The sequence below is a fragment of the Pelobates fuscus genome, chromosome 5 (genome assembly GCF_036172605.1).
Source record: "Pelobates fuscus isolate aPelFus1 chromosome 5, aPelFus1.pri, whole genome shotgun sequence".
In the NCBI taxonomy this organism is placed as follows: Eukaryota; Metazoa; Chordata; class Amphibia; order Anura; family Pelobatidae; genus Pelobates; species Pelobates fuscus.
Genome location: NC_086321.1, coordinates 322,412,293 through 322,438,526, shown reverse-complemented (window position 1 = coordinate 322,438,526; position 26,234 = coordinate 322,412,293). Strand labels below are relative to the sequence as shown.

Genomic DNA, 26,234 nt, shown 5'->3' with positions numbered 1-26,234 from the left:
AATGAACTGAAACAATGTTGTAAAAAAGAGTGAGCCAAAATTCCTCCACAACAATGTGAGAGACTAATTAAGTCACACAGAAAACTATTACTTTAAGTTATTGCTGCTAAACGTGGTTCTAGAAGCTATTAAATCATAAGGTGTAATAGTTTTTCAGAATACAGAAAAACTATACTCCGCTCCAGATATGTGCGCCTGGACGGTACAATTCCCACCTATGGACAGGGCCGGACTGGGAAGAAAATTCGGCCCGGGCATTTTTTAATTACAGCGGCCCACTAAAAAGGGGGCGGGGCCAGATAGGGTGTGTTTTGTCATCACCAATGACAAGCAGCACGCCCCATCACAAAGTGAGCATGTTGGTTCAATGCTCTTCCAGGGTAGACCATGCGCAGAGCTCTGCTGAAGAGCTCTGGCATGAGAAAAAGACCCTGTATTTGTTCTGCACAGCGCAAGCAAATTTTATAACATGCTTGCACTGTGTTTGCTTGAAATTTGTCTCTGGTGTCTCCATAGTTGGGATACCAGGAGACAAAAATGCTAGGAAAGCATATTGTGCAGTGCGTGTGAGGGTGTGTGTAAGGGGTGTAGTGTGTGTGCGGGAGGAGTGCAGTGTGTGTGTGAAGGGTTTAGTGTGTGTGTGTGTGTGTGTGAGTGATGGGTGCTGTTTGCGTGAGGGTGCTGTGTGTGTGATGGGTGCAGTGTGTGTGCGCTGTGTGTGAGCGGGTGCTGTGTTTGCATCAGGGTGCTATGTGCGTGTGAGGAAGCTGTGAGTGTCAGGGGTGCATTGTGTGTGAGTGAGGGTGCTGTGAGTGTGTATGTGTGTGCTAGTGAGGGTGCTGTGAGTGTCAGGGGTGCAGTGTGTGTGTTCTGTGAGTGTTAGGGGTGCAGTGTGTGTGTGTTCTGTGAGTGTTAGGGGTGCAGTGTGTGTGTGTGCTGTGAGTGTTAGGGGTGCAGTGAGTGTGTGCTGTTAGTGTTAGGGGTGAGTATTAAGGGTGCAGTGTGTGTGCTGTGAGTGTTAGGGGTGCAGGGTGTCTGTGCTGTGAGTGTTAGGGGTGCAGTGTGAGTGTCAGGGATGCTGTGAGTGTCAGGGATGCTGTGAGTGTCAGGGATGCTGTGAGTGTTAGGGGTGCAGTGTGTGTGTGCTGTGAGTGTTAGGGGTGCAGTGTGTGTGCTGTGAGCGTTATGGGTGCGCTGTAAGTGTTAGGGGTGCAGGGTGTCTGTGCTGTGAGTGTTAGGGGTGCAGTGTGAGTGTGTGTGCTGTGAGTGCCAAGGGTGCAGTGTGTGTGCTGTGAGTGTTAGGGATGCTGTGAGTGTCAGGGGTGCAGTGTGTGTGTGTGTGCTGTGAGTGTTAGGGGTGCAGTGTGTGTGTGCTGTGAGTGTTCTGTGAGTGTTAGGGGTGCAGTGTGAGTGTCAGGGATGCTGTGAGTGTTAGGGGTGCAGGGTGTCTGTGCTGTGAGTGTCAGGGATGCTGTGAGTGTCAGGGGTGCGGGGTGCAGTGTGAGTGCCAGGGGTGCAGTGTGTGTGGATGCTGTGAGTGTCAGGGGTGCAGTGTGTGTGTGTGTGTGTGTGTGCTGTTAGTGTTAGGGGTGCAGTGTGTGTGTGCTGTGAGTGTTAGGGGTGCAGTGTGAGTGTCAGGGATGCTGTGAGTGTCAGGGGTGCAGGGTGTGTGTGCTGTTAGTGTTAGGGGTGCAGTGTGTGTGTCCTGTGAGTGTTAGGAGTGCAGTGTGTGTGAGTGTCAGGGGTGCAGTGTGTGTGTGTGTGTGTGTGTGTGCTGTTAGTGTTAGGGATGCAGTGTGTACGTGCTGTGAGTGTTAGGGGTGCAGGGTGTCTGTGAGTAAGTGAGGCTGCTGTGACCTGTATGATTATATCCCCCCTCCCTGCTTACTTTATGCCTGGGAGGGGGGGATCCTGCTGCTGGCATCCATCCCTGGTGGTCCAGTGGTGCGTGAACTCTAGCCTGTGGGGCTAGAGTTCACTCTTGCGAGACCCAATGCTCCGAATCGCGCGAGAGGAACCCGGCGGAGCTGCAAGTTAGAGCTCCGCCGGGTTCCTCTGCTGGCAGGCTGGCTCCCTCCCTCTCTCCCCACCGGCGGCCGCAATATCCTGCATGTGGGCCGGTGAGGGAGATCTTTGATCTCCCCACCGGCCCACCAGGGACTACTGCAGGGCCGGCGCTCGGATAGTGCCGGCCCTGCAAAGACCGGCAGGGGAGATCCTGTGATCTCCCTGCCGGCCTCGGCCCATTGCCACCGCGGCCCACCGGGCATTTGCCCGGTGTGCCCGATGGCCAGTCCGGGCCTGCCTATGGATATGTAGATGGTCCTTGGATGTCCTCAATAGGGGGTCTCCAGTGGTAGTAGGGTATATCTCCTTTCCAATGGCAGTAGGCCGGTATTGAAATAGTTGGTGATATATAAAAAAATAGGATAGAAACACAAAATAGTGCTCTCTGGATAATACAAAATAAAATGATAAAAAATTGAGGTATACTCACAAGTGAAGAGCAAATAGGATATTGCTCAATATATGTAGGTGTGGTATCATACCACCTACGCCTACATATATTGAGCAATATCCTATTTGCTATTCACTTGTGAGTATACCTCCATTTTTTGTTCAATCATGATACGGTGTAATATGTTATGTGTCATTAATCATCTGTTCCTTAGCAGGTCTTAAAATTAGGTAAATATAACCTCAGCTGAACATTATGTCCGGATATGTAAAACCATACAATTCAAAGCGGGTGTACTTTCTTTTCCCCATGACTGTGTATGGACAGCTGTTTCGTTGTTAATGCAACTCTTCACTGGTTCACTGGTTTTGCATCTTTTCCTAAATTGTGTTCCAAGCAGTTGTATACTGCAAACACAGATTAAAAGGAATCCATGTTTAAAATGGAATGAGGCAAAAATGTGATTCTTTGTTAAACTAATTTGCATATGCCCACCATTGTCATTGTACAGTGTAAATATCAGTATGTGTATCTATTTGTGGATTGGATGAAATGGTCTACTTTGAACAGTTCAACTGTTCCATTGTGTTTGTGTCTGTACTTCATAGATTTTTTTCTTTCTTTCTTTCTTTCTTTCTTTCTTTCTTTATCATTAGTGCTTATCGGGGTTATTTGCTAATGTGTGACATGTCGAGATTAGAAAGCGAAATTAAGATTTCAAGCCAAAATAGCTAAACTTGGACAATTTAACCATTTTGGCGCTTTTTTTTTTCTTGCTTTTTTTTTTGTCTAAAATTTTAAATTTGGTTTTGAATTATTGACAATTCACACTTTAGTGTCAGTGTACTAATTGAAAGAAGCTGTAATATTTACTTATATTTTTCTTCTGCAAAGCAGGCACGTTTTCACTTTTGTTTTCGCACAATTGTTTGAATTACAGCTTCAGCTTTAAATTAGTATAGATTCAGACAGAAAGAGGCGTTTTCCTGACTTTCACTTTCTCCTAACTCGTAATTGAGTTTAAAATGAAGAGGATGACCCTAAATTGTCTTTCATTGTGTACATTCATGTGATGAACTACTCTCATTGTTTTAAATCTCTAGATATTGCACTCCACGACATCAGGATTTTGATGATTTAGAGCGTAAATACTGGAAGAATCTCACTTTTATGTCCCCCATATATGGTGCGGATATCAGTGGATCTCTTTACGACAGTGTGAGTTAAATTCTACCTTTTTACCATGTTATATGCACAAACTTTGATGGCCTTTACTTCTTTATACCCTTAATAACAATGCCTTATTTTATATTCTTACCAAACATAATTCATATAGAATTAAATAAATACTCTCTGTAATCTCTGTGAAGAGAAACTTATTTCTTTGTGTTTATCTTCTTTGATTGTACTACTTTTTATTACTTTTTGTTTTTGGTAATTGCGTCATTTAATGCTTACCTGGATAACCATCTCTGATTACATTATCTTGGCAGGGAATAAATCTGTGGAAGATTGGAGGGCTGAACACCCTGCTGGACATGGTGGAAAATGAATGTGGGATTATCATTGAAGGAGTCAATACACCATATCTTTACTTTGGAATGTGGAAGACTACTTTTGCTTGGCACACTGAGGACATGGACCTGTACAGCATCAACTACCTCCATTTTGGAGAACCAAAATCCTGGTAAGTGTTTAAGTTCATGGATAGATTAGAAAACTTTTATTACACACAAAAAATGGAGACTAAAGTATGTGGTGGTAAGGGGGACAGTTAAGGTATTTGTTTATTTGTGGTTTAGTACCCAGATTTTGCCAATTTTACTTTATGGTTTATTTTTTGTTACTCAATTTGCCTATGCTATTCTTGTATTGCAATATATACAGGGATCAGTATTGCAATCAGTCGGACTGCTACAGGAGAAGCTTAGGGGATCAGGGCAAGGAGAATGTGCTCTCAACCACTGGAGTTGTAGACCACAAGCTATCCTACTGGACAGACAGGGATCACTACCCCTGCTGGACCACCATGGAGTTTACCCATAGCACCCTCCCTGCATAAAGCTAAAATAAAGAGCACCACCATACACAGCCAGCTAACACAAACAAGACTGCTAGCACACACAATGCTGGGAGGGACAAAGGAAGAGATCATGGGGGACAGAGGTTGAGACAGGTTGAGACACTCTAAACAAAAATTTTTGCAAATTATTACTGAATGGCAAAACTGATGCAAATAGTTGTGACTATACACTACAACACTCCCGAACCTTTGCCATCAGTGGCTTGCTGGGAAAGATTTATGGGAGCTCCATTTAGTGAACAAGTAACGGTGGTTTAGTATTTGAATAACGCTAACATACCATCCCATGTCAGTAGTAGATCTTTAACCCCTTAAGGACACATGACATGTGTGACATGTCATGATTCCCTTTTATTCCAGAAGTTTGGTCCTTAAGGGGTTAATGATTCAATTCATGAACTCCCCTGTTAATGGTTCCCTCATTCATTCTCCGATACATACACTATTGCTGCAGTATAGTATATTTATAGCTCACTAGAGAAGAGAACATGCAAGAAGGCCATAGTGAATAACGTTTTAAATGCATTCCATTCTGGTATTGTTTCTTGTTTCGATTTTAATCTAAAGATACATGTTAGCTGCTGGATAGTCAAAAATCCACAATGGAGCTGATAGACCATTAAGAACCTTAAGATGGAAAATTTAAGGAATGATAGAATGATTCTTTTGCTATACTGAATAAAGGGAAGATTCCCGCTGAGTGTGTTTGTGTTTTCTGTGACCCGAAGCAAATTTCTGTAGTGCACTGGTGGTTAATGTTGTGCAGAATAATACTCTTTCATCCATATCAACTACTGTTTAAGTTTTTTTTAAGTGTCTTACATATAGCCAGTTAATTTTCAGATTTATTTATTTATTGAGGCATTTGTTTACTAGTTCTTAAAACCCAGACTTACTAACTAGATCCTAATCCCTCTAGGGTATTTTTTTTTTTTTTCCCACATGACTTTTCTTATGCATTGTCCTATTTCCTTTGTCCCGCCTACATCGTTTCAACCTTAACCTGATCACATCCCATGAGTTTTTCCATTTTAATTTCTCTTGAACAGGTTTTTTTGACATTTGTTCTGTAATTCTGTTTACCCTCCAAATAAGGGGCAGTGCACAACAAATTTTGTTGTTGGTATTCACTGTCTAGACACAAAAAGACAATTACCTAGAAACTTTAAAAGTTAAGACCCTCCTCATAGGTATAAAATCAGCCATTGCCCAAATAACCCCAGTTCTCTGCCTTCCTTTGGCAGGTTAGGATAGGCACTCCCGCATTCAGAAGTAAGGGCACTGTGCGGGCCCGGCTCCTCCCTGGTTTTTGAATGATGTAGCTAATGCCAAGTGCCTGTGTTCCACATGTATTACTTCCGTCAAACACCTGTGTAGAGAGCATGATGTGTCGAAGGCTGGGAGGTCCATGATTAAGGCTCCTTAGAGCCGAAACATTGTTTGTGAGGAGACTTACCCTCTAATAGACGCACCATCAAGAAATTTGGAGTGCCGCCTATGTATTTTACGATTTGCTAGACTCTAGCAGATTGCGGTGTCTGCGGTTTCCACGGAGCACCTCTCAGGTGGATGGCCGGATTACTAAGCGGTACCTGAGTGCGGGGTGAATTTTTTCTTGAGTCTTAAGGAAACTATCATTCCAGCATATAGGTCATCTAAGTGCCTTTTCCTCTTCACGTAAAGGCTCATTCCCCAAGAACAATTGCTACCTCATGGGCATGCAAGACTTCAGCTTGTCCTCAAATTTGCAAAACCGCCACCTGGCAATCAATTTACACTTTGTCCAAACACTATAAATTAGACATACAGACCTCTGAGGATACTGATTTGGGGAAAAGGTGTTACAAGCTGTGGTGATATTGTCTTCCTACCATTTGAGGATTGCTTATCTATCCCAGTTGTTGTGTACTGCCTCTAATCTGGAGGGAATATATCAGATTTTACTTATTGTATTTTTTTTTCCGTTTGATTAGAGACAGTAAACAAATCGTCCTCCCCTTTTAATTAATATAATTTTTCAGTTAATTTGCTTGTGTATTTCTGGGGTTATTTTGGCATTTGCGGTTTTGAAACCCTAAGGAGAATTATGAGGTTGGGATTAACTTTCAAAATTCTTGGTGACTGGCCTGCCTTTTCCTGTCTAGATAGAGTGAATATCCGAGTTGTGTGCATTGCCTCTAATCCGAAGGAAAAATACATTCACAATAAATAAAATTTTATATTTCCTGCCTCCATTCAGTTATGCCCTCTTTCAATGATGAAGATGTTCTCTCTCCCCTTCTCCTACAACAATTTCTCTACCTCCCTCTTCTTTTTACTCCCTACATCATATTTAATTATTTGCCTAATCCATAATCTCTTGTCTCCCACTTTGCCTCTTGTGTCTGTGATAAAACGGTTTGTCTCCCTCGGTGTCCCAATCCTCACTGCCTCGTTCTTTATTCTTAATCCCTCATGAGATTCTGCATCCCATATTAAACTCTTCTGTCTCTGCTGATAACTCTGTGCCTGTCTTTCAAAGAATTAAACTATCCAGTCCTTGATTCAATTAAAGTTCTCTGAACATCTCCCAATTACAGCTGCTAATTAAGTAATTATGCAAGCTGTTTTATGTGCCATTAATCAGAGAATTGAAGAGGTGTTAATAAATCTCTCTCTCTCTCTCTCTCTCTGTTTGTGTGTATATGCATATATATTTGTTGTGTGTATGTGCACAGTTACCACTTTATTAAGTACATCTAAGCATTGACACAAATTTATATGGCATCCATGTAACATAAAAATCATGCCTACTTAGTCCAATTGCTTTGTTATTCAACCCAAGCTTAGAAGAGGAAAGCACTCGAGCAGCAAAATGGAAGAAACCAGATCAGACCTAGAAAAATAAAGTGTCGAAGGAGAATATTTATAAAATATTGTATTTATTTATAAAATATTTTACCAGGAAAGATACATTGAGATTTCTCTTGTTTTCCTGAGTATGTCCTTCTGGATCGATCAAGCAAATTATAGAAATTACCTGGTACAAATGGAGACACCCAAGAAGACTGCAAATGTTTAATTTTATTTGGTTTTGTTTCTAAGGTCTCATTATTTTACACATTAAAGGACCACTCTAGTGCCAGGAAAGCATTGTCGTTTTCCTGGCACTAGAGTGCCCTGAGGGTGCCCCCACCCTCAGGGACCCACTCCCGCCCGGCTCTGGAAAGGGGAAAGGGGTAAAAACTTACCTTTTTCCAGCGCTGGGCGGGGAGCTCTCCTCCTCCTCTCCGCCTCCGTTCCTCCCCGTCGGCTGAATGCGCACGCGCGGCAAGAGCTGCGCGCGCATTCAGCCGGTCACATAGGAAAGCATTCATAATGCTTTCCTATGGACGCTTGCGTGCTCTCACTGTGATTTTCACAGTGAGAATCACGCAAGCGCCTCTAGCGGCTGTCAGTGAGACAGCCACTAGAGGATTAGGGGGAAGGCTTAACTAATTGATAAACATAGCAGTTTCTCTGAAACTGCTATGTTTATAAAACAATTAGTTAACCCTAGATGGACCTGACACCCAGACCACTTCATTAAGCTGAAGTGGTCTGGGTGCCTAGAGTGGTCCTTTAAGAGTAGATGGATGGAGCTTTTAACCAAGAGTTAGTTAGTTATAAAATATTTCACCAGGAAAGATACATTGAGATTTCTCTCGTTTTCAAGTATGTCTTGGGTGTTATGATGAGTGTAGTCATTAAGCTGTAGTGTCCCTTAATGACTACACAAAGCAAAGCTTTGTTCGTAAAAGAAACAAAAAACTAGCTCCTAGTTTCAAAGCAAATTTATTTATCAAACCTTGCTCTAGACCCCCAAAGCACTTTCATGGTTAACTGACTCTCCCCCTTATCTCCATTCATAAAAGTGCTGATTTGAAGAGAAATCTCTACTTTTATGAATTAATTTGGATTGTTTGGGAACAGGTACACAGCAAAAGGGGGCTTTCTGATTGGTCTTTCAAGCAGAAGTAAGAGCTTCCATGCGGAAGCTTAGTCTGCTTCCCTATAAGAAGCATTCTGTTGAGCAATGTGTCGCGTTTGAGTCAATGATTATGCCTAATTTATCCGAGCAGGAAGGGGAGACTGTTGTCACTGACAGCTTCAGGTGGACTGGAACAGCACTGCTTCTGGATAGAAAATTACATAGTTTAAAAGGACACTATAGTCACAAGAATAAATACAGCTTAATGTAGTTGTTCTGATGAGTATAATGGCTCCCTTCGGGCATTTTCATGTAAACACTGCCCTTTCAGAGAAAAGGCAGTGTTTACATTGCCCCAAGGGACACCTCCAAGTGGCCACTCCTTAGATGGCCACTGGAGGGGTTCCTGGCTCAGGGCTGCACAGTAGGCAGACGTTCAGCTGTGTTGTGTGCTTCTTTTGTGGGGTTGTGCTGTGTGTCTCTGTGTGTTGTATGTGACTTTGGTGTGCACAGCCACCACAAAACATCTACACACATTATTCGCTGTGGTTCTTGTTGTATAAGTGTGGGGCGTGTGGTGTGCTCCTGCAGCAGGTGATACCACAGTATTTGATCCCTTGTCATCAGAGCACAGGATTTTTAGTGACGGCTGGACTGCGATGAAGGGATTATTGTGGTCTGCACTTGCTGAAGGGTAGACTACAAGTATGTAGTGTGAACCAAAGGGTGGTGCCATTGCCTGGTGCTCACGGCGCATGCTATGAAGGAGATTGAATGATTGGAGATTTGACTGTTGTCATCAATTAAGGGGCTTGATGTGTATAAATTTGCTATTCGAGTAAGTGCAAGTTGAGGACTCTGAAAATGTATGTTACACACTCTCTCCTATCTCCATATAATGCATCACAAACATTTTAAACTAGTCTGATTTCCTGTTCCCCTTAATAAAACAGCATGCAGCTTCACAGGTTATACTGTTAAGAGAGGTATTTTGTAATTCTGCATGATGGTCATGTTGTGTAGATGCTGCTAGTCATTACTGACTGCTACAGCAAATTGCCTTCTGTTCAGTTCATATAACACAATTGCTACAGTGACCTCAATCACTGTTTTGTAGCGGCTTCTCCGATTTGTTATTGGGGACTTCTACAGAATGTGGGACACATCTCTTGGGTTTGTATGTTAGATTGGAACACACTGCCTTTATCTCAAACAAACTTTTCTCTACCGCACAGAAACACTTGTTTCGAACAACAAAAAAATTAGATTGGCTTATTTATAAACCACTAGTGCAGTATGCTAAATATGTAGTAAATTGCTGACAATACTGTGCAGTAATTTTAGTTTGAGGCAGTTTGCCAAGCATTTAGGATTTACTTTTTTTTTTTTTTTTTAATATATCTTGGGCAAGGATGTGCTCTGTTTTGGATGCTATGAATAGATGCCACACACATTTTTTAATTCAGACTATTTGTACGGTATTTAGCATACATTACCGGTTATTTATTAAGGCACATCAATGGCATTATGCAAACTTCTTTATTGTTACAAAATATGGCAATAATATAGCACAATTAAAGTGCATAGTCAAAATGTGATAAAACCACAATAAACAATGGCTTCTTCAAGTTGTACAGTATATGTATATGTGTAAACAAAGTAAACTTTATGTAAACCATAAACCCGCCAGTATTACCTTCATTTCTGACAAAGAGAGTAGAGACCAATGTTTTGGCTCAATAATTTCCTCAAGGGGATCTCAATCTCGCACTACATTTCCTGGCATATTTATGCCCATTAAACATGTGTAAGTAATGTTACAAAACATAGCCCGCATCCGCCCCTTTCTTGTCCATGTTCTAGTAATTTCCCGCATGGCTTACTGTAACCCTCTCTTGATTGGTCTCCCCAAAAGCCATATTGCCCCACTACAGTCTGTAATGAATGCTGCACCTAGACTGATTATCTTCTCTAGTCGGTACTCTCACACCTCGCCCCTCTGCCAGTCCTTACATTGGCTCCCTGTATCCTATAGGAGTCAATTCAAAGTGCTAACCCATACATTTAAGGCACTGAACAATTCTAGCCCCTCTTATATCTCATCACTGATCCATAGATATGCCCCTCCTCGTTCCCTTCACTCTGCCTGTGACCACCTCCTGACCCTGTTCACACCCGTACGGCCAACTAGCGCTTGCAGGATCTCTCCCGGGCGGCTCCTTTCCTATTGAATAGCCTGCCTACCACCATAAGACTCTCCCCTAGTCTTCAATCATTTAAGAGGGGCCTTAAAACCCATCTCTTCAGGAAAGCTTATGGCCTCCCAGAGTAACCTCTACCTTACATACCTGTCTCTTGCTCTCTCCTATAGGACAGTGCTTTAACCCCTTAAGGACACATGACATGTCATGATTCCCTTTTAATCCAGAAGTTTGGTCCTTAAGGGGTTAAACTCTCCTCCAGCTCTGCTTCACTCCCACCCTATTTGATTGATATTTCCTGTCCTAACGTGTCTTATACCCCACCTCCTATAGACTGTAAGCTAGTTTGAGCAGGGTTCTCTTATTGTAATTGTCCTATTTATAGTTAAATCCCCCCTCTCATAATATTGTAAAGCGCTACGGAATCTGTTGGCGCTATATAAATGGCAATAATAATAACAGCAAACCTGTGGAGTCAAAAAAGTGCTAAATGTAATTTATTCTAATGTAACAGTGGTTCCTAACCCAGTTCTTAAGTACCTTATAACAGTCCAGGATTTAGGTATTATCCAATTGTACAATTTGCAGGCGCTGTATAAATAATAAAATAATAATCCAGATGTCTCTAAGATTTCGACACAACAGGGTAATCCCTAAATCCTGGACTGGACGGTTGTACTTGAGGACTGGGTTGGGGACACCTGCAATATAAAATATATAAATACAATACATTGTCACTAGCAAAACAGAGAGGCATAGCTGTACTCAATTTTTAAAAAAATAAAAATAAAAAAAACCTTAATAAACTAAAGATAAATGTCCCACTTAATACGTTAATGTACCAAGGTTATAACATGTTATACTCCCATTTACTTTACTAGTTGTCTTAATAATGGTATAGCCTCTCTTCCAGATATGTAAATATATATATATATATATATATATATATATATATATATCTCTATATATATCTGGAAATGAGGCCTGGCCAGCCCTGGATCGGGAGCAACTTGTTTGTTTGGAGAGTGTGGTATTTATCATCTCTTCATCATAATGGTAAAGGCAGATATATGTTTACATAATGTATACACAAAAAATAGGTAAATATAACCACGTTTAAAAATAATATTATTTTATATGGAGAAGAACAAACACAAATATACAAAAAGAAGAAAGAAACTTCATAAAGTTAAAAAAAAATTAATAGGAAATAAATTAATAAATAAAAAAAATAAAAAATTACACACACACACACACACACCAAACCACCACCCGTCAGCAGGTGGGCATGCTCACTTTTGAATTAATGATGTTGGGAATTGATTGGTTGATTGGGAATTGATTGACCACTCCTGAGCAAACCTGATATTAATACAAGATGGTGCTAGTCTCATAAGCACATACAGGCAGTGTCACTAGACACAGGCCTGGATGTCACAGCTATTAATTAAGCTGACAAGCATGACAACCCATAAAACTGTATAAAGCCACAAAACACAGCATCAGCCTGACTCGATATCGAGGGGCTGCGAAGATAGTATAGTGTTAGCCAATAGCTAAGAACTAAGCTAACCGCACAGACATGAAAGGCGTCTTCCGTGGTCCTGAACAGCCTGGCCAGCTGCCAGTCCCATCCGGCGCTCGTGACAGGTCTTGGCTGGGCTGCACTGATGAGAAACTCGGTGGAAAAGTACAGACTGCCCACTCTTTTGGAAAGGTATAAGAAACAGTGAAACTTGGCACTCACTTGGAGAACTACCCACCTGTAATACGGACATGTGATTGCCAGAGTTTCCCCAGTCGTGTGCAACTGAGTGACAACCAAGCTTCTTTAATAGTGATGTATACTTAAGCTGTTTCATGTGAATGCATGCAATAACTTTAATGAGTACACCTTACATTGTATTGGGCTACTTTATGGACAATAAAGTGTGATGTGAATTATTATATTCAACAAGGTCTCTGTGTGATTTCTCTTTCCTATTGTTCAAGATACTCATGCCGAATTGGGTTGTATGCCCCCCAATATCGCTTTAGACCTTATTAGGTATTGGTTATTACTGGATATTTTATGCTTCATGGATCTAATGATTAGACACAACAACTTTGAGCTCTGCATACAACTCGTCTATCAGTCAGGGGTGACTAACAATGGCCCCAGAAGACAGATGGGAGCCGCAGGTATCGATAGATTAATAGGTCTCCCCGGTGTGAGGTAGAGATTTAACTACAGGTGATACTCGAAAAATAAGAATATCGTGCAAAAGTTCATTTATTTCAGTAATGCAACATAAAAGGGGAAACTAATATATGAGACGCATTGCATGCAAAGCAAGATAGATCAAGCCGTAAATTAGAATATTGTGAAAAGGTGCAATATTCTAGGCTCACAGTATCCCACTCTAATCAGCTAAGTAAGCCATAACACCTGCAAAGGGTTTCTGAGCCTTTAAATGGTCTCTCAGTCTGGTTCAGTAGGAATCACAATCATGGGGAAGACTGCTGACCTGACAGTTGTGCGGAAAACCATCATTAACACACTCCATAAGGAGGGAAAGCCTCAAAAGGTAATTGCGAAGGAAGTTGCATGTTCCCAAAGTGCTGTATCAAAGCATATTAATAGAAAGTTATGTGGAAGGGAAAAGTGTGGAAGAAAAAGGTGCACAAGCAGCAGGGATGACCGCAGCCTGGAGAGGATTGTCAGGAAAAGGCCATTCAAAAGTGTTGGGGACTTTCACAAGGAGTGGACTGAGGCTGGAGTCAGTGCTTCAGGAGCCACCACACACAGACAGATTCTGGACATGGGCTTCAGATGTCCTATTCCTCTTGTCAAGCTGCTCCTGAACAACAAAACGTCAGAAGCGTCTTACCTGGGCTAAAGAAAAACAGACCTGGTCTGTTGCTCAGTGGTCCAAATTCCTCTTTTCTGATGAGAGCAACCTTTGCATCTCATTTGGAAACCAAGGACCCAGAGTCTGGAGGAAGAATGGAGAGGCACAGACTGCAAGATGCTTGAAGTCCACTGTGACGTTTCCACAGTCTGTGTTGATTTGGGGAGCCATGTCATCTGCTGGTGTTGGTTCACTGTGCTTCATTAACTCCAGGGTCAAGGCAGCCGTCTACCAGGAGATTTTGGAGCACTTCATGATTCCTTCCGCAGACGAGCTTTATGGGGATGCTGACTTAATTTTCTAGCATGACTTGGCACCTGCCCGCACTGCCAAAAGCACCAAAGCCTGGTTCAATGACCGTGGGATTACTGTGCTTGATTGGCCAGCAATCTCGCCTGACCCGAACCCCATAGGGAATCTATGGGGCATTGCCAAGAGAAAGATGAGAGACATGAGACCGAACAATGCAGAAGAGCTGAAAGCCGATATTGAAGAATCCTGTTCTTCCATAACACCTCAGCAGTGCCACAGGCTGATAGCTTCCATGCCACTCTGCATTGAGTCAGTAATTGCTGCAAAAGGGGCCCAAACAAAGTACTGAGTCCATATGCATGCTTATACTTTTCAGAGGACCGATATTGTTCTATGTACACTCCTTGTTTTATTGATTGCATGTAATATTCTAATTTACTGAGATTGTGGATTTGGGGTTTTCATGAGCTGTAAGCCATAATCATCGCACTTATGACAAATCACGGCTTGAACTATCTTGCTTTGCATGTAATGCATCTATCTCATATATTAGTTTCCCCTTTTACGTTGCATTACTTAAATAAATTAACTTTTGCACGTTATTCTAATTTTTCGAGTATCACCTGTATGCCTTTAAGTCGTTAAGGGGTTAAAATAATAGCTTTATCCCACCATAATAACATGTATAAAATTTACAGTGCATGTTGTTCAATGCACATTCTAAGGAGAGATTGCATCGATGATGCATAGCGTTAGAAATATGAAAAGCACTTTTATCTTTTCACAGTTCAAACAAACTGAACTGTTTAAGAAACTACTTTGCCTGACATGCCACTGCTACTTAATATTAAACTGAAGAATCTGGCAAACTGCTGGTTGAGATGAACCTGTACTTTTGATTTAGTTTGTTTTATCCTAAGAATAGGACACATTGACTTTACTGTAATATAAAGTAATTCTTGCGAATATTGGATACAGTAGAAATGACTCTCAGTTGCCAGTTAAAAATCTGTCATAGCTTCATTTTAGAATTCTGGACGTACTTGCATACATATATATGTATTCTCTTATACGCACTATCTTTGTCTGTTTTTCTACGATTTACAGGTATGCAATCCCGCCTGAACATGGCAAGCGGCTAGAGCGCCTAGCAAAAGGTAAGACATACTTACAGAACCTTTAACATAAAAATAACAAGTAAATTGCATACTACACTCATAAGAAACATGGGTTTAACCTGGAAATTCTGTAAGTTTTATTGGCACCTAATTATACTAGCCAGTGCTGAACAGATCTCAACCATCATTGACCAGAACAAAAAAAAAAAACAGAACACCAGTGTGCAACTGTTTCTACTCAAGAGTAGATCTGAGTTATTCAATAAAGTTTAATTTATATACCTTGTTCTTTTATACTGAGGGGCCTACTTTGGTCTTATGTGCCTAGGCATATTAGACTATAGTTATTACTTTGTATGTACTTTGCTGGGTAACCCCCTATTGGTAGGTCATTGTAGCATGTCCTCTGTCCCTATTGGGATAGTATTTTACTCCACTTCTACTCAAAGTAAACTTGCAAGAAAAAAGCCCTGGTAATGTAAGCTAATGAATATGTTTGATACTCTTAAAAAAAAGTGCCTCTGTCTGGGAATGTTTTTTTTTTTTTTTTTTTTGTCCCAGTAATAGAGCTAATGTCTGGCAGTTTATCTACTGAATAACCATCAGGCTCACTGCTTTTATGTACCTTTGTGTCAATGAAGAAAAATATTTTATCATATGTCATTATTGTGCAGACTTATAACACTCCAGATAATATCTCCCATACTCACAATGGTTTTACCTGGTTTGATCCTGTTTTCCACATACCTGATGTCTCTAGGAGGTTGTGTGTGTGTGTGTGTGTGTGTGTGGATGTACACTATGATTATCTTTATTTGATAATCATACCCGAGGAATGTGTCAATTGTCCTGTATGTTTGCAGTCTCCACTCTGTCAAAGTTGTTTTATTTATTTTTTGCTATGTCTTTTCCCCATAAAAATAACTTTTGCCTTTTATTTTTCAAAGTTAATTTGAATTCAGTTAAAGAACAACAAAAATTGTTCTGTTTAATGTCTATCTATCCAGGGTTCTTCCCAGGTAGCTCTCAGGGGTGTGATGCTTTCCTACGTCACAAAATGACTCTGATTTCTCCATCAATTCTAAAGAAATATGGAATTCCTTTTGACCGGGTGAGCTTTATGGTGAAAGCAGTTAAGTATTCGATTTGAAAACCTTTGCTTATATCCGATGCTAATCCCATTACCGCTTCACTTTTCTAGATTACTCAAGAGGCAGGTGAGTTCATGATCACATTCCCATATGGATACCATGCAGGATTTAACCATGGATTCAACTGTGCTGAATCAACCAATTTTGCCACACTACGTTGGATTGATTATGGAAAGATGGCAACACAGGTAAGGGAATAGGGATGATCCATTCCCTCATCTGCATTTTTCTTATTAATCATATTTGTAATTTTTTTTTTTTTTTTTTTTTAAACTCATCACTTTAAATTGAACTTTTGCAGCAAATGTTTACCCTTGTATATAATCATCATTCTTTGTAGTATTTCCACTCCCCCCCACCATAATCTTACCAGACTTTCAATGCTCACAGTGCACATGTAGGAAAGACATGGTGAAGATTTCCATGGATGTGTTTGTGAAATTTCTGCAACCTGACCGGTATGAGGTGTGGAAGCAGGGAAAAGATACCACCGTTCTAGATCATCTAAAACCCACCGAACTCAGCAGTCCTGAATTGGAGGCTTGGAGAGAAAGAAGAGCGCAATTTAAGGGGAAAGTTGGCCGCAGGTACTGTGAAGGCCATTTCTTTCCTGTCCTGGAAGCATACTGGACAGTGACTGACTCTCTGTAATACCTTCGGAATGTCGTTTTCTGTGTATTCCAATGATCTTTAAGTTTTTACATATTGTGGACATTTCTCATTTGGGTGCTTTGCATAGTTATTCGTCCTTGTACTCCCTGTTATATGTGCAAAAAAATACTGTGTAATACTTGAACATCTTATCTTCTGTTCGCTTCTTTTTAGGCCTTATAAGAAACGGTCCCAGCCACGCAGACACAAAACGCAAGATCAGTCATTGCTCAGGGAGGTGCTTGGATCTGACTTGATGCTGGAGGGGAGAGAGGATGAGGACATGAAGTGTGATGAAGAGGAGGAGTCCAGCAAAGGATGTAATGAAGGTACTGAAGTCATAATATTGGGAATTGATTGAGCACTACTGAGCAAACCTGATAATAAAAGTATTAGAACATACAGGCCTAGATGTCACAGCTATTAATTAAGCTGGCAGGCATGACACAGCAAAAAACTGTGTAAAGTATCAGCATGACTCGACATCGAGGGGCTGCATAACATCACGAAAATAGTATAGTGCTAGGCTATAGATAAGAGATAAGCTAAACGCACAGACATGAAATGGTGTCATTGGTCCTGAACAGCCTGGCCAGCTGCCAGTCCCCTCCGGCGCTCGTGACAGGTCTTTGCTGGGCTGCACTGATAAGAAACTTGGTGGAAAAGAACACACTGCCCACTCTATTTAAAAAGGTATAAGAGATGGTGAAACTTGGTACTCACTTGGAGAACTACCCACCCGTAATACAGACGCGTGTTGCTGGTTCTGCTGTTCCAAGTGGAGAGGGTCCCTCCAAGCCTGACTGCCAGAGTTCCCCCCCAGTCGTGTGCAGCGGAGTGACAACCAAGCTTCTCTAATAGTGACCTATATTAAGCTGATATCTAGATATCTATATACTTAAGCTGTTTGAAGTGAATTCATGCAATAACCTAAATTAGAGTACAACTTATATTGTATTGGATCCCCTTATGGGCAATCCAATCTCTTTGCTATTGTTCAAGATACTCATCCTGAATTGGGTTGCGTGGCCGCCAGTATCGCTTTAAACCTTATTGGGTATTGATTATTACTTTTTGGATATTGATGCTTCGTGAAACTAATGATTAGGCACAACAGGTACATAGGAGGGAGACAAAAATAGCATTAATCTGTAGTTGTCAGTGATTGCTGTATTTCAGATGGATAAAATGGTAAATCCTTATAAGTTCTCCAGAATTAATACAAAGTACAAGTAAATTTAGTTTAAACATGGCATAGGTTCGTAATCCTTTAGTACTACAAAAGCATGAGCTGGATCCACCGAAAATATCACGTAAAGTAGCTTTAGAGTTCACATGTTATTTGAATCCAATTCTGTATGTGCGAGTTTGTTTATTTTATTTTTGGCCTTTTTGTGACAGATCAACTGATGGGTGACATGAAGTGCCGTTCCCGTGTATCGAAACCCAAGGGCGAGAGACGTAGAAAAAAAGAACAGCAGGTGGGAGAGGGATCAGGTGTAAACCACCTGCCAGTAGATCTTCTAAATACCCCAGATATTGGCAGCTTTGCCTCGTTCATCAGAGGGCCCTTGGACCTCTCTGCAAATTACGAATTCAAGCCTCGTCCCATCATCCCCACACTTTATGTTGTTCCTCAGGCCAAGAAGGTTGTTTTTGACAAAACACGGATGTCGTGCCAAGAAGCATTTGAAAGCTTTGCCACAAGGAAGAGACAGTCTGGAAGCCAGAGAGAATCTGAAGGAAAATCCCAAGAGGAGGAGGTCCCTGCAAGCAGGTCACAAGAAGAGACTAAGGCATGTGATGTGACTTTTTTTTTTATATAACATGCATCAGTAATTTTTCAGTGTTTACCCTAAGTTTGATGTAATTTCATTGATTTTTTTTTTTTTTTTTTAAAGGTTCCTATCCTGTTTCCAAAAATGGAAATTAAGAAGAGCAGACGTCACCCACTAGGAAGACCTCCTGCCCGATCCCCTATGATGGTTGTTAAACAGGAAGTGTCTAGTGATGAAGGTGAGTGACTCCTCTTTCTGGCCCCCCAGTCATTTAACCTGATGCAATTTTGTTTTTTTTTAACTTAATATATGCCCTGTTGGACATTGCTGGTTAGGTCTCCTTCCCCATTAAAAAAATATCAAAGTCCCTTGCATGGTCCAATCAAATGCTTCTCTTAGAGAAGGATTTTTTTTAGATTGTTTTGCCAGCTCTGAGCTGGGGAGGGAGAAACTGATTACATCTGTCACCAGTATGCTGTGCACACTGACAACAAATGTAATTTTTCCCCAGAATTTACTTCAGGCAGCCTAAGTCAGTGTACCAAGCCCCTAGCACAGAAGTGATTAAAGTGAGATGTTAATGTGAATTTTAAATTTAAGTTTAGACTAGCCATACTGGAATGCTTCTCCAAAAGAGCTGTGCTTCCAGTTCACCTACTTTGGCCGTAAAATTTTAATTCATCATGAATTCGCTCTCAGTTCTCACTTGTCTGAAAACCCTGTATATCTCTGGATGTCCAGTGTTACAAGCAGAAGTGCTAAATATACAAGATCCCTACCACCATGACAACTTCAATTCACAACCCTTTAAGTGGAGAAGTTCATGCTGAGCAGGAAAAAATTCCATGAACTCTTTCCTCTTTTTACAATTTTTATTTCAGAATCTATCCCTTTCTCAGGTGAGGAAGATGTTAGTGTCCCTGAAGCTCTACTCAATCTTCTCTCCCACCTGTGGAAAAATAAATCTCCCAACTTTGCAGCTGAGAGAAAATTCAATGCTGCAGTTGCTCTGATCCAGCCTCACTGCGCCGTGTGCTCACTCTTTTCTCCATACCGTCAGGTAACTTCTCCATAATGTATTTTGGTTCACTTTTTTCTTTTTTTTCTTTTTTTTTTACCTACTTGCAACAAGTGAGCCTCTTCCTTTTACCACTGTTATCTCATCTTTCCATCTGTTTCCTATTATTCCACTCTAACCTTCATTTTTGATGTAATAATTTTGTCCTTAGGATTCAACCTCTGTACCAGATTCCTTCATCCCAATGTCGAAACGAGGTGAAAGGACAAAGCCACTTATTCCAGAAATGTGCTTTACCTCCAGTGAAAGCAATGTGGACCCTCTGCCAATTAGCACTTATACCGGAGAGGATGGTACCAGCCCGTTGCTGTTCTGTACCAATTGTTGTGTACAGGTCCATGCCAGTGAGTGTTGTAATAATCAAATGACCCGCGTTATACACTGCTCGTGCCACTTAACATTTTCCATATATTTTTAAGCCCTGTGGCCGCTCATGTAATTTCCTTGGTGATATTTTTTTCATCTCCAGGCTGTTATGGTGTCCATCCAGATTTGGTAAAGGAGAACTGGACTTGCTCACGCTGCACTGCTTCTGCTTGGGCTGCAGTGAGTATTGGAAAATGAGAGAGTGAAGGGGTGATGTGTATGACCGTGTTCTAATAAGTAGGAATATTCATGAAACCCACTAGGGAATTCTGAGACCAAAGTAGCTGATTTGGGATAATTTCACCATCTTCATCTCTTTGTCCTAAAATTGACTATAGCCTTATCAATTTCCATTTATTGAGACCTAAATTAAATTGGAATGCTGAGTGTGTAGATTTGTCTGTTTAGTATTGGAAGAGTGTTCTCCAGTCTTAATGTTTGTTTCATGCAGGATTGCTGTCTGTGTAATCTCAGAGGAGGAGCTTTGCAGAAAACAACAGACAATAGGTAGGTGTGACTGTTTTTTAAATGTTGTGTCCTAGAGAGGGACAATCCTAAATGACCATTTCAAACTGCAAATGCAATTCAAGAGAAATCTGCACCAATCAGCATCTCCTCATAGAGGTGTATTTAATCAGTGCATCTCTATGGCGAGCGTTTTGTGTCTTCATGCACTGCACAGAGATTCTGAACATAGGTCCTGCAAAGATTGCAGAACCTCATTGAGTAAGTCCTTCTAGGGGCTGTCATAGTGAAAAGGCAGCATTTGCAATTCTAAGCCTTCAAGAACAAGCATTGTCCCCTACAACCACTACATTAAGCTGTAGTGGTTTTGGTGACTATAATGTCCCTTTTATTTCCCGAACAATTTCGAGTTGACGAAACCTGGATAAATTTTGCACTTGTGTGCAGAACAATAAAAATCATATCTGTATTATTCAGTGTGAATTGTTTATTACAAAAAGCATTGACTGTGCAAGTCAGTAGTCACTAAGCATGCAATCTGGTTACCCCGAGTTTCATTTCTTTGTGTTTGTTAAGCTGTTGAATTTCAGTCTCATTTGATGCATTCATATGTTGTTTATAATTCAAAATCCCAGGTCTTCAGTCAATCAACATCCCTTAGGTTGGTTGATATTGACATTGATCTTTCAGAAGTGTTAATTCTGCATTATATATGTGGCCTCTGCTCAGAGAAGGAATTTTTTTTTAATTGTTTGATTAGCGCCATAGGAATGAGGGCCACTTGGTTTAGTGGCTATGTTGCATAGAATGCCCCTTTAAAAAAAAAAAAAAAAAAAGTTGAGTATTTTAAGACAATAGTGAATGCCAAGAAATTAAACCAATTCATATTTGGCATGTATTTTGAGATCAGTAACAAGATACTAGATTTTGTGTTTGTATTAATGTTTATTGAATGCTCACAAATTTTTATATTATTTTTCTTATTATTATTTTTTTATTATTTTTCTTACTCTTATTACCAAACTTGTTTCCTCCATCTATTTTGGTATGCGATATTATACACAACATTTAAAACATTTTTTGGTCGTATACTATTAATGTCCAACTGATAATTTCCATTTATTTTTATATATAACTTCAGAATTTCTAATTAGTCAACTATGAATTGATTTTACAAGAACCAAAATATTCTTAAGAGTGCTTTTTTTGATTTGTTGTGTTTTTGGTTTTTTTGCTTTAAATATATCTCACATACTTAAACTAATGCAGAAAGGTCATAACTTTAATGTTACAAAACACAAACTAAAGCAAATTAAGAAACTTATGTTCTGGTCATAAGACCTTCACGTTTAGCTATTCCCTTGACCTGCTAGCCTCCCCCTCCCCACAGTTTTATTTTTCTTTCTCTGCTCACATGTACCATGTGTAAACCTGACTGTTTTCGTTGATCCTTATAACGGTTTTCTGCTTTGTCTACTGTCACTTCTGCACTATTCTTAGGTGGGTTCACATTGTGTGTGCTGTTGCAGTCCCAGAAGCTCGCTTTGTGAGTGCAGTAGAACGACATCCAGTAGATGTCTCTGCCATTCCTGAGCAGAGATGCAAATTGGTAAGAAAACACACATTGTTGGACATGCTTTGGTGCTGGAAAAGATTCACCACTTTCAGGGTTATTTACCAAGGTGAGCTTTCAAAGCAAATTGCAAATTTAAAACTCTAATAGCTGAACTGCAAGCATAGCCGATTTAGATGATTTTTCCAGTTTAGCTATTTTGACCTTATATTTGAAATTTACTTTGAATTCTCAATTTAGAGAATAACCCTGTTTGTGTGCAGGGGAGAGATTATCTGTATCTTTAATCTGTGACAGTAGTTTTTGAAATCACTGTTTAACACGAACTCTCCTCCTATTTAGAGATGTGTATATTGTCGAAGAAAGATCCGCAAGGATGGAGGAGCATGTGTTCAGTGTTCCGTTAATCGATGTTCAACTTCTTTCCACGTGACCTGTGCACACAGTGCTGGCATCTCAGTGGAGCCAGATGATTGGCCATATGTCGTGTCAATAAAATGCTTCAAACACAGATCAACAAATGAGAATGTGAGTTTTTACTTTTGTGTTTTTGTTTTGTTTTGTTTTTCTGTCATCCTAAATTCAATTACCACTTACTGCAAGCCTTACCTTTACTTGTGTTTCTTCTTTTCTCATGTATTTCCTTCTTTTACTTTGCCCAGCCTGTGTTTGCTTTCTTACTCTTTCTCCTCTTGTTTTGCCCCCTTTTCTTTGAATCAACATTCCTGTCTGCAGTTTTATTTTCATCGCATTTCATCTTTGCCATTATCTGTTGCAGAATTCTTCCCGTGAAGTCCGTGTTGGGCAGACTGTTATTAGTCGAAACAGGAACGGACTGTACTACAAATGTCAGGTGATCGGCTCTGCCACTCAGATGTTCTATGAGGTTAACTTTGATGACGGATCGTATAGTAACAATGTGTACCCAGAAAATGTCATGGTGAGTGAAATCATTACATGTCCTAACGTTCTCTGTATGTGTGTTTTTGTGTGTGTGTGTGTGTATGTGTGTGTGTATATGTATATATATATATATATATATATATATATATATATATATATAAACAACAGAAGGGAAGGCTGCTCTCCGGACTTTAAAACATAAAAACCTTTATTCAATTATGATTAAAAAACAACCAACATTTCGGTCCTCGTTCGGGACCTTCCTCAGGGTCAAAAAATAGAACAGCAGAACAATACAGTACAGTGCATCAGTGACCAATATATACCAAAATAATCAATTAGTTTACTCACTCAGGTGTGTTTCCGTGCGTTCCCGCCATCACCCTGTGCTCTTCCGGGTATGCGCGCGCATCCATGCGCGTCACGCCCCCTCCATTACGTGCCTACGTATTGGTTTACCCATCACCCTGGATACCATATCAACAAAACAGCCCGTTCGTGAAAACCGGTCTGTGATCAACAGGATGAGAGATTCCACAAATATACTTTGAAAAAAAGTGCATAAAAGTGCTTCTAAATAAATAAAACGATCTATTGCTTGTGTAAGTGGATGTGCTAATAAATACCTATATTTATCATGAACCATAATATAGGCACAAATGTATCCTAATAGCAAAATAATGTGCATAAACCCCTTTGGGTAATGGGGGTAATTATATATACTCTAAATATATAATAAATGGAGTTGTAGAAGTGCTACTGCTTTCGTTTAAAGTGCTGGTGATAAATATAAAGTGCTAATGATTACCACAAAAAGGTGCAAGTGATCTAAATAAAGTGCAATAACCGCATGTAAAGTAGCTTAAAACATTAAACGGCTGTGTGCAACATAACAGTACATTATAATGACTCCAACATAAAATCACAACTAATAACAGTAATACCCGTTGCTTTCTATTACCAATTAAAAATTAAATATTACTAGCTAGCTGTAAACCTTCATATAAACGAGTGATATACATTGCTTTCGTTTAACCCCATAGGAGCCACCGTATTCAATTGGTGGATCCAAAAGGTCTCTTTTTGAAGGAGCATCCTTCCTCTATCTCCACCTCTACGGGGGGGAGGAATGTGGTCTATGCCCACAAACTTCAATGATGCCAATGGGTGTTTCTTTTCCAAAAAGTGCCGTGCAACCGGTTTATCTGATAGTCCATCCCTATAGGCTAACCTAATACTCGACCGATGCCCTCTGATCCTTTCGCATAGCTGCGTCTCCGTTTTGCCCACATAGTGGAGGCCACATGGGCATATACTAGTTTATATACAACAAACTGAGTCTTGCAAGTAATGGTGTGTTTAATGTCATAGGTCTTGTTCGTATGTGGGTGATTAAATCTCTTAGCTGGAATCATATGTCCACATGTCACACACCCAAGGCACCGCACACTCCCTCGTATGTTGTACTTAACTGCACCTGAATAGCTCTCCACTGGATCTGTACGAACCAGTATATGCTTGAGGCTTTTATTCTTCTTGTAACAGATAAGTGGCCTCTCCTTAAAGATTTTTGGCAGAGTGTCGTCCGCTGAGATCATTTTCCAGTTATCTTTGACAATAGCTGATATTTGGCTAGATGAATTATGAAAGGTCATCGGGAAGACCAGTCTCTGTTCACGTTTCTTACTTGGGAGCACCGGAGCTAAGCGAGCTTTCAACAGTGCATCATCCAACACATGAGCATCATATCCTCTTTCCAAAAACTTTTGGGTCATAACCCCAAGTTGACCACATTCCTCCCCCCCCGTAGAGGTGGAGATAGAGGAAGGATGCTCCTTCAAAAAGAGACCTTTTGGATCCACCAATTGAATACGGTGGCTCCTATGGGGTTAAACGAAAGCAATGTATATCACTCGTTTATATGAAGGTTTACAGCTAGCTAGTAATATTTAATTTTTAATTGGTAATAGAAAGCAACGGGTATTACTGTTATTAGTTGTGATTTTATGTTGGAGTCATTATAATGTACTGTTATGTTGCACACAGCCGTTTAATGTTTTAAGCTACTTTACATGCGGTTATTGCACTTTATTTAGATCACTTGCACCTTTTTGTGGTAATCATTAGCACTTTATATTTATCACCAGCACTTTAAACGAAAGCAGTAGCACTTTTACAACTCCATTTATTATATATTTAGAGTATATATAATTACCCCCATACCCCAAAGGGGTTTATGCACATTATTTTGCTATTAGGATACATTTGTGCCTATATTATGGTTCATGATAAATATAGGTATTTATTAGCACATCCACTTACACAAGCAATAGATCGTTTTATTTATTTAGAAGCACTTTTATGCACTTTTTTTCAAAGTATATTTGTGGAATCTCTCATCCTGTTGATCACAGACCGGTTTTCACGAACGGGCTGTTTTGTTGATATCGTAATGGAGGGGGCGTAACGCGCATGGATGCGCGCGCATACCCGGAAGAGCACAGGTTGATGGCGGGAACGCACGGAAACACACCTGAGTGAGTAAACTAATTGATTATTTTGGTATATATTGGTCACTGATGCACTGTACTGTATTGTTCTGCTGTTCTATTTTTTGACCCTGAGGAAGGTCCCGAACGGGGACCGAAACGTTGGTCGTTTTTTAATCATAATTGAATAAAAGTTTTTATGTTTTAAAGTCCGGAGAGCAGCCTTCCCTTCTGTTGTTCTACATTATTTGGAGCTCTGGTGGTGCGCCCGGCATTGGACTGCCTTTAATATATATATATATTTTGTGTATACATATATTTATATATATATAATAATAATGTTTATTTTTTTGTAAATACACGTTTCAGAAAAGTAGAGTTATTGTAAAAGGAAAAGATGAAGCATATTAATATTATCTCTGATTTCTATCACATTTAGAATTCTATATTTCTTTATCCCAGAACCTCCTCCTTGGATTTCTCAAACCATCTTATCTCTTTTTTGCTTTCTATTTCCTCCCTTTGCCATTGTTGGCTTGTCTTGCACTACAGGATTTATTTTTTTTATGATTCTTGCCCATCTGCATTAACCAGCATCTGTTTCAATATAAGATATTTAATTCTCTGAGTATTCTTCTTAATCATTCTTTCATACATTTTCATCTCAGAGCAGGGATTGCGTAAAGGATGGGCCACCATCTGAAGGCCAGTTCTTGGAGATGAGATGGAAGGATGGAAATAGGCATAAAGCCAAATTCATCTCATCCAATATCAACCATGTGTATCAGGTGAGCAATTTCTCAGACACAGGGAAACAAAGCTGATACA

The 26,234-nt window shown here is 40.2% G+C and overlaps 1 protein-coding gene across 3 annotated transcripts in view; it reads left to right on the top strand.

Moving 5' to 3' along the window:
• The window catches only part of LOC134611584 (lysine-specific demethylase 4B-like), a 48,309-nt gene that overhangs the window by 19,833 nt on the left and 2,242 nt on the right, over positions 1–26,234 (top strand). Inside the window, exons 4-21 of one of the 3 annotated variants that reach the window (XM_063455593.1) lie at positions 3,562–3,676; positions 3,952–4,145; positions 14,942–14,991; positions 15,960–16,063; positions 16,154–16,291; positions 16,494–16,690; positions 16,929–17,083; positions 18,156–18,235; positions 18,395–18,550; positions 18,656–18,770; positions 19,414–19,592; positions 19,762–19,954; positions 20,080–20,156; positions 20,428–20,483; positions 21,942–22,050; positions 22,357–22,542; positions 22,793–22,954; positions 26,075–26,194. In XM_063455593.1, the coding sequence (XP_063311663.1) occupies positions 3,562–3,676; positions 3,952–4,145; positions 14,942–14,991; positions 15,960–16,063; positions 16,154–16,291; positions 16,494–16,690; positions 16,929–17,083; positions 18,156–18,235; positions 18,395–18,550; positions 18,656–18,770; positions 19,414–19,592; positions 19,762–19,954; positions 20,080–20,156; positions 20,428–20,483; positions 21,942–22,050; positions 22,357–22,542; positions 22,793–22,954; positions 26,075–26,194 (2,386 nt within the window). Of the gene's footprint in view, positions 1–3,561; positions 3,677–3,951; positions 4,146–14,941; positions 14,992–15,959; positions 16,064–16,153; positions 16,292–16,493; positions 16,691–16,928; positions 17,084–18,155; positions 18,551–18,655; positions 18,771–19,413; positions 19,593–19,761; positions 19,955–20,079; positions 20,157–20,427; positions 20,484–21,941; positions 22,051–22,356; positions 22,543–22,792; positions 22,955–26,074; positions 26,195–26,234 lie in introns of all 3 variants that reach the window. The other 2 variants (XM_063455592.1, XM_063455591.1) reach the window with 2 other exon arrangements.